This window comes from Mastomys coucha, unplaced genomic scaffold, assembly GCF_008632895.1.
Source record: "Mastomys coucha isolate ucsf_1 unplaced genomic scaffold, UCSF_Mcou_1 pScaffold14, whole genome shotgun sequence".
Taxonomy (NCBI): domain Eukaryota; kingdom Metazoa; phylum Chordata; class Mammalia; order Rodentia; family Muridae; genus Mastomys; species Mastomys coucha.
The window spans coordinates 74,232,330-74,240,802 of NW_022196896.1; the positions used below are offsets into that span (position 1 = coordinate 74,232,330).

The following is an 8,473-nucleotide window of genomic DNA, read 5'->3' on the forward strand; positions in this document are numbered from 1 at the left end:
TACTCAAGTTAAAAAAAAAAAAACAAAAAAACATCCAGGAGGTAGTGGCGCATGCCTTTGATCCCAGCACTTGGGAGGCAGAGGCAGGCAGATTTCTGAGTTCAAGGCCAGCCTGGTCTACAGAGTGGGTTCCAGGACAGCCAGGGCTACACAGAGAAACCTTGTCTCAAAAAAAAGAAAAAAAAAAAGAACTATGTTGAAATGCATTTAATAAACTTATAACCCACAGGACACCATCACTTAGCCTCATAGCACTCTGAACCGAAGCCGTGCATCCTTATGACTATGTGGCCAACCAGGAGCTGCAAACCAGAAGCACAGGAATGTCTCACCACATAGTACTTGCCAGAGAGTAAAGCAGAATTCAAAATTTGGAGTGCAGTTTCTAACAAATGTGTAGATAAAAAGCGATTTTTAAAATGCTAATTAACCTGTTCTTACCTGACAAGACAAGGAAAAAGAGCTGCAAATGAAAACTAAAGTAGATGGGAGGCTGGCAAGATGGCTCAGTGGGTAAGAGCACTGACTGCTCTTCTGAAGGTCCTGAGTTCAGATCCCAGCAACCACATGGTGGCTCACAACCACCCGTAATGAGATCTGACGCCATCTTCTGGTGCTGTCTGAAGATAGCTACAGTGTATTACTCTGGAGTGAGTGGGCTGGAGCAAAAGGGGCCATCCTGAGTTCAATTCCCAGCAGCCACATGATGGCTCATGGCCATCTTTACAGCTACAGTGTACTCATACACATAAAATAAATAAATAAATCTTAAAAAAAGAAAACTAAAGTAGATGAAAAAAAGTGATAAACATCATACAAAACCAAACTCTAATGTTTAAGATCAAAACAGATAACAAACTTCAAATTAGAATGATCTGGGAGAAAAGGAATAGATTAATAATTAATCAAGAATGAGAGAGACAGAAAACACTATGGAGTCAATACATGTAAGACTATCCCAGGTAGCTTTACATTAATGTATTGTACAAATCCTTTCAAAGACTCAACTTGTCAATGCTTGTTCAGGATCACTTGACTGGCCAAGTATCTTTCAGAGGCTTCAAATCTATGATTATAAACTTAGAGAACTACCAGCTTCTATGGCTTTACTGATACATTCTACAAAACATTTAGAACATAAGAGAAAATAATAATAATTATACACAAGCTATTCCATAAAAGGGAAACAGTGAAACCAAGACACATGCAAAGAAAGGTCATTAGACTGCAAACCCCTCATAATCATAGCTGCAAAAATTACAAATAAAATTTCAGCAGATCAAATTAAGCAACATATTAAAAGGATTACTATATGAAATGAAGATATAACATAGGGTAAATCTATACTCAAAAGCCAAATAATTTACCATTAACAAAAATTTTTTAAAGCCAATGTTCATCACAATAGATACAGAAAAAAATACCTGACAAAATCAAAGTCCATTCTTCAGCTGCATGGAAAGAATGCTTTTATACTTACTTAAGAGTAGAGAGCTCTCAGATTAGTGAATAACAACACATCTGAAAGCTCTGGAACAAGAAGAAATGATGCCCCCAAAAAAGCAGATGGAAAGAAATAAACACAGGGCTGAAATAAGTAAAATAGAAACAAATAACAAAAACATACAAAGAATCAATTAAACAGTTGGATCTTTGTGAAAGATCAACAAGAATGATAAACCCACACCCAAATCAACTAAAAGACAAAGAAAGAATATCCAATGGAATGAAATTTGAGATAAAAAGGATAACATAACAAGAGACACCAAGGAAATCAGACAATCATAAGAACAACTTAAAAAATCTGTACTCTACCCAACTGGAAAATCTAAAAGAAATAGATGAATTTCTTGATATAAATGAACTACCAAAATTAAGTCAAGACAGAATAAACAATTTAAAAAGACTCATAACCCAAGTGAAATAGAAGCAATAATTAAAAATCTCCAAACAGATTCCCCCGCCACCTCTCTGCTCACCTTCATTATATCTGTGGAGCCTGAACCATACAGGTTAGCTTCCCTTCCTGGACCCATCTTCCATCTTGCTGGCTTGTGGAGTCCTCTGAGGCATCCCCAGCTGCTCTGAGCATTATGCTATCACTGGAGGGCCACCTTTCTCCTGCCACCTCTCTGCCCACCTTCATCATACCTGAGACTCCTGAACCATACAGCTAAAGGATACCCATCAGAGGCCTAACACACTAGGACCACCAAGGCTAATCCCCTTCTAAAGACCTACTACAACAGGAACATACAGAGACCAAAGCCATCCAGATGGCTACAGGCCCTAGAGAAAACACAATCAACAAAAGTCAGGACAATATGACACCTTTAGAGCACAGCTACCCTACTGCAGCAAGGCCTGGGTATCCTAACATAACTGAAGCACAAGAAAATGACCTTAAATCCAATCTTATAAAGATGATAGAGGCCTTTCAAGAGGAAATGAATAAATTCCTTATAGAAATACAGGAAAATCCAATTAAACAGGTAAAGGAAATGAAACTGCTCAAGACCTGAAAATGGAAATAGAAGCAATAAAGAAAACACAAATTGAGGGAATCCCAGAGATTGAAAACCTAGGGAAGAAAACAGGAACAACAGATATAAGCATCACCAACAGAATATAGAAGGAAGAAAGAATCTCAGACATAGAAGATACAATAGAAGAAACTGATTCATCACTCAAAGAAACTGGTTTTTTGTTTGTTCGTTTGTTGGTTTGTTTTTTGAGATAGGGTTTCTCTTTGTAGCCCTGCTGTTCTGGAACTCACTCTGTAGTCCAGGCTGGCCTCAAACTCAGAAATCCGCCTGCCTCTGCCTCCCAAGTGCTGGGATTAAAGGCGTGCACCACCACTGCCCGGCTCAAAGAAACTGTTAAAGCTAAAAATTCCTGCCACGTGTTCATTCAGGAAATCTGGGCTACCAAGAAAAGACATAACCTAAGAATAATAGGGGAAGGTGAAGATTCCCAGCTCCAAGGCCCAGATAATTAATATTCTCAACAAAATCATTGAAGAAAACTTTCCCAACCTAAAGAAAGAGATGCCTATAAACATACAAGAAGTTTAGAGAACATCAATCAGACCAGACAAGAAAATCCTCACACTACATAATAATCAAATCACTAAATATACTGAACAAAGACCATTAATAGCAGCAAGGGAAAAAGTCAAGGTAACATACAAAGGCAGACCTATCAGAATTACACCTAACTTCTCAAAAGACACTCCAAAAGGTAGAAGGGCCTGGAATGATATCTTGCAACCACTAGAAAACTACAACTGCCAACCTAGATTACCATTACCAGCAAAAAATCTCAATCACCATAGATGGAGAAAACAAGATATCGCAAAACAACTCCAAATTTAAACAATATCTATGCATATATTCAGTCCTACAGAAAATATTAGAAGGAAAACTGCAACCCAAGGAAGACAACTACATCCAAGAAAACACAGGAAATAAATAATTAATAAATAAATAATAAATGTTTTTCCATACGAGCAAAAATAAAATAAGGACACACACACACACACACACACACACACACACACTAACATCATCAATATCAAGATAACAGGAAACAACAATCACTAGTCACTAATATCTGTAAATATCAATGGATTCAATTCCCCAATAAAGAGACACAGGCTAACAGAATAGATGCAAAACCAGGATCCATTATTCTGTTGCATACAAGAAACAAACCTCAGCAAAAAAGATAGATATTATCTCAGAGTAAAGGGCTGAAAAAAAAAAGTTTTCCAAGCAAATGGTCCCAAGAAGCAAGCTGGAGTAGCCATTCTAATATCTAATAAAATAGCTTTTCAACCAAATTAATCAAAAGTGACAGGGAAGTACACTTCATACTCAACAAAGAAAAAAATCTACCGATATCTCAATTCTGAACATCTATGCCCCAAACACAAGGGAACCCACATTTGTAAAAGAAACATTGCTAAAGCTTAAATTGCACATTGAACCCCACACATTAATAGTGGCATACTTCAACACACCACTCTCACCAACTGATAGATTCCCCATCACTTTGCACAAGACTTGAATCCAAATATATCAAGGACATCAACATAAAATCAGACACCCTGAATCTGTTACAACAGAAAGTGGGAAGTAGCCTTGAACTTATTTACACCAGAAAGGACTTTCTGAATACAACACCGATAGCACAGACACTAAGATGAGCAATTAAGAAATGAGGTCTTGTGAAACCGAAAAGCTTTTACAATGCAAAGGACACCATTATTCAGGCAAGGTATCAGTCTACAAAATGTGAAGAAACCATTATCAATTAAATATCTAATAGAAGGTTAGAACATAGAATGTATAAAGAACTACAAAAACCAAACAAACAAAAGATCCTAACATCAATAAAACAAATAACTCACTTTAAAAAGTATGGTACAAAACTAAGCGTCAAGCCCTTAAAAGGTGAAATACAATGGCTGAAAATCACTTAAGAAATGTTCAACATCCTTCATCATCAGGAAATGCAATGGAAATGCAAATTAAAACTACTTTCAGTTTCCATCTTACACCTGTCAGAATGACCAACATCAATAAAACAAACGACAGTTTATGCTGGTAAGGATGTAGGGAACACTTACTCCTGGCTGGTCAAAGCACAACCTTGGAACAACCACTATGTAAATCAGTGTGGCAGTTCCTGAGTAAGATGCGACTCAATCTACCTCAAGATCTAGGTATACTACTCTTGAGCATAGTCCCAAAGACTGCTTCATCCTCCTACAAGGACACTTGCTCAACCATGTTCACTTCTGCTCTATTCATGAGAGCCAGAAACTGGAAATATAGATATATCCATCAACTGATGAATATATAATTAAAATGTGGTACATTTACACAATGATGCTAGAAAATAATCATCCAGAGTGAGGCAACCCAGAGCCAAAAAGACAAATTCTATGTTTTCTCTTATATGTGTATGTTAGCTTTTAAGCTTTCAATGTCTGGACTATCATCTGAATAACTACAGAGGCCAGGTACCTAGTAAAGACAAGAGAGGAGAGGATCTCACGAGGAAGAGGACAACGTGCAGGGTGAGAGAAACTTTGGAACCCCTCTCCCTCAAGGCTCAGAGATCTGTAAGGAAGAGAAGGCAGAAAGACTGTTAAGAGCAAAAGAGGTAGATGACTCCAAGAAAGCAAGTGTCTTCCAGACACTACAGGACTAATGCACATGTGAACTCAGAGAGACTAACTATAGCACCATGCAGGTTCAAGCTACATGGGGGTTTGAGCACTGAGAGGGGCAAGTGGACCTCACCAAAAGCTATCTGCAACTGAAGCCTGCTGGGAAAGGGAATGTCAGCTTGCTCAGTGGAGTGTCACTGGGTACATTAATGACAATCCACGGCAGGCCTTGGGCTTAGGAGGAGTTGCTCATCACGCAATAAACTCAATGTTATTTTTGTAGACTTTTGTTTCATTTCCCTTTGTTTTAGTCTTTTTCCCCCTTATTGGTATTTTACTTGTGTGTTTTGATTATTGGCTTTGTGTTCTTGGGTGGAGAGATTATTTGTCTTTTGTCATTTTGTTTTGTTTAGGAAAACACTTAAACATCTATGTAATTTCTTATTTTTGATTTTTTAATTTTTTCATTTTGCAGGAAAGAGAGAACATAAAGTTAAGTGGTAAATATTCTAGGATCTGGAAGGAGTTGGGGGGAGGGAAAAACACGATCAAAATATAATGTATGAAAAACTGTTTTCAATTAAAAATGAAAAACATTAGTCGGGCAGTGGTGGTACATGCCTTTAATCCCAGCACTTGGGAGGCAGAGGCAGGTGGACTTCTGAGTTCGAGGCCAGTCTGGTCTACAGAGTGAGTTCCAGGACAGCCAGGGCTACACAGAGCCCTGGAAAAACAAAGAAAAAAGAAAAAGAAAAAAGAAAAAACATTATCTATAATATAAATCAATAGGAGATAGACACAATTCTGGTAAAATACGTATGAGACCTACACACTGAAAACTATATCTAAAACATAAAAATTTACTTACTCATGGGTCTAAAGACACCATCTTATTAAGATGCCAACTCTTGGGCTGAGCTGCTGACTCATTCCATAAAGTATTTGCCATGTAAGTGTGAGTACCAGAGTTTAGATATATAACACCCATGTACAGGGTATGGTGTGGCACATGCCTGAAATCTTAATTCTCAAAGGCTGGATACAAGAGAAACTATAAGGCTTGTCTATCAAACAGTCTAATTACATGGACCAACTTCAGATTCAATGAAAGACCCTATCTCAAAACTTAAGGTAGAGAGCAACAGAGAAAGACACCTAAGTTAGACCTCTGGCCTCTACAAGCACAGGCACGCAGTATGCATGTGCACACACACCCTCACTCACACAAACACATACACATAGAGCACACACTTCAAAGAAGTCAACTCTACCTGAATTGATAGATTATAAACTTTACAAATACATAACAGAAGGAGTTTTTTATTGAAACTTACAAACTAAATTTTATACAGAAATACCAATGATCTATATAACTGAAACAACTTGGGGAGAAGGGATAAAGTCGGAAGGTTATCACTACCTGATTTCAAGAGTTACTGTAAGGCAATAGCAATCAAGATGGCGGGATGCTGACAGGATATCAACACAGGCAGCCTAGACATCTGACAGAGACAAAGGCGATGCAGTGAGCCAACAAGAGTTCTTTCAACAAACCCTACTGGAATAACTCTCTTTTTAACACAAAATAGAAATGTTGATCTATGAAACTCTCAATGTGTCACAGATGGAAATGTGAAGAAATTTTCCCTTAGCTAAGATTAACTACACAGTGCTAATATTTTTATATGTGACATACATCCTGAGCTAACAAAGTGTCATGTTTTTAAGTTCTTTCATCATGGTATCTCACATGGAGTTCTCTGACTTCATGTGTATATGTATAAAATATCTGAAATGCAGTAAAAGAATGTAATTCAAAAGTAATTACAAAAACTTTCTGGTATTTTTACCTATTCCCGTTTCTGGCATAGCAAAGAGAGACCTTTCTGTAGCCACTCGAAATTGACCATGGACTGAAAGACCAACTCCCTAGGGAAATAAGGAAAAAAAATGCTTTAAAATATGGTAAAAAATTGAAAGCATTAACACACAAACATTAAAAAGCAAGTAGGTTTTACATTCTCATTATATTCTACAGCAACTTGTTTCAGCATGTGGGCTGCAAGGAACCTCAAGTCTCACAATTTCAGATAAATTTGCATCTCTGACATGTGAGTCAGGCCTGCTCTAAGTGGGGAGTTCCTGTCAGCATTTGTACTGTGCTCTGCCCTTCTCAGCATTACAGGACACCGACTCTCCAGGGAAGCTCAGTACTACTTATTAGTCGCACTAATAACCAAGACAGCATGATCAAGTTATTACAGAGAATTTAGTAATTTTGAAAAGAATATCTAACATATTTCTTTACTTACCTACTTCATCCAATAAAATTAGCAACACCACTATTTTCACATGCAACATTTAATGAGACCAATTTTAAAACTCTTCCAAATTGGCTACTATGAGATTTGGTTAAAAGTCTACCTCAGACTTGATGAATGACACTGAAAAGAGCAGACACTGCATGCAGCAAATGCTACAAACAGAAGTATATGTGAAGACCAACTGTGCATGCTGACTGTTGTCACTGTGCATGCTGACTGTTGTCACTGTGTGTGCTGACTGCTGTCCCAGTGTGTGCTGACTGCTGTCCCAGTGTGTGCTGACTGTTGTCCCAGTGTGTGCTGACTGCTGTCCGTGTGTGCTGACTGCTGTCACTGTGTGTGCTGACTGTTGTCACTGTGTGTGCTGACTGCTGTCACTGTGTGTGCTGACTGCTGTCACTGTGTGTGCTGACTGCTGTCACTGTGTGTGCTGACTGCTGTCCCTGTGTGTGCTGACTGCTGTCCCTGTGTGTGCTGACTGTTGTCACTGTGTGTGCTGACTGTTGTCACTGTGTGTGCTGACTGTTGTCACTGTGTGTGCTGACTGTTGTCCCAGTGTGTGCTGACTGTTGTCACTGTGTGTGCTGACTGCTGTCCCAGTGTGTGCTGACTGCTGTCACTGTGTGTGCTGACTGCTGTCCCAGTGTGTGCTGACTGTTGTCCCAGTGTGTGCTGACTGCTGTCCGTGTGTGCTGACTGCTCTCACTGTGTGTGCTGACTGCTGTCCGTGTGTGCTGACTGCTGTCACTGTGTGTGCTGACTGCTCTCACTGTGTGTGCTGACTGCTGTCACTGTGTGTGCTGTGTGTCCCTGTGTATGCTGACTGTTGTCCCTGTGTGTGCTGACTGTTGTCCCAGTGTGTGCTGACTGTTGTCCCTGTGTGTGCTGACTGTTGTCACTGTGTATGCTGACTGCTGTCCCAGTGTGTGCTGACTGTTGTCACTGTGTGTGCTGACTGTTGTCACTGTGTGTG

General features: G+C 39.0%; 1 protein-coding gene across 4 annotated transcripts in view; it reads right to left on the reverse strand.

Moving 5' to 3' along the window:
- Nucleotides 1-8,473, reverse strand: part of Hibch (3-hydroxyisobutyryl-CoA hydrolase) — a 70,489-nt gene that overhangs the window by 24,674 nt on the left and 37,342 nt on the right. For 3 of the 4 annotated variants that reach the window (XM_031367413.1, XM_031367412.1, XM_031367414.1), the window contains exon 7: nucleotides 7,027-7,105. The exons of the other annotated variant lie outside the window; for it this stretch is intronic. In XM_031367413.1, coding sequence (XP_031223273.1) covers nucleotides 7,027-7,105 — 79 coding nt within the window. The remainder of the gene's footprint in view (nucleotides 1-7,026; nucleotides 7,106-8,473) is intronic. 4 annotated transcript variants of the gene reach the window in all.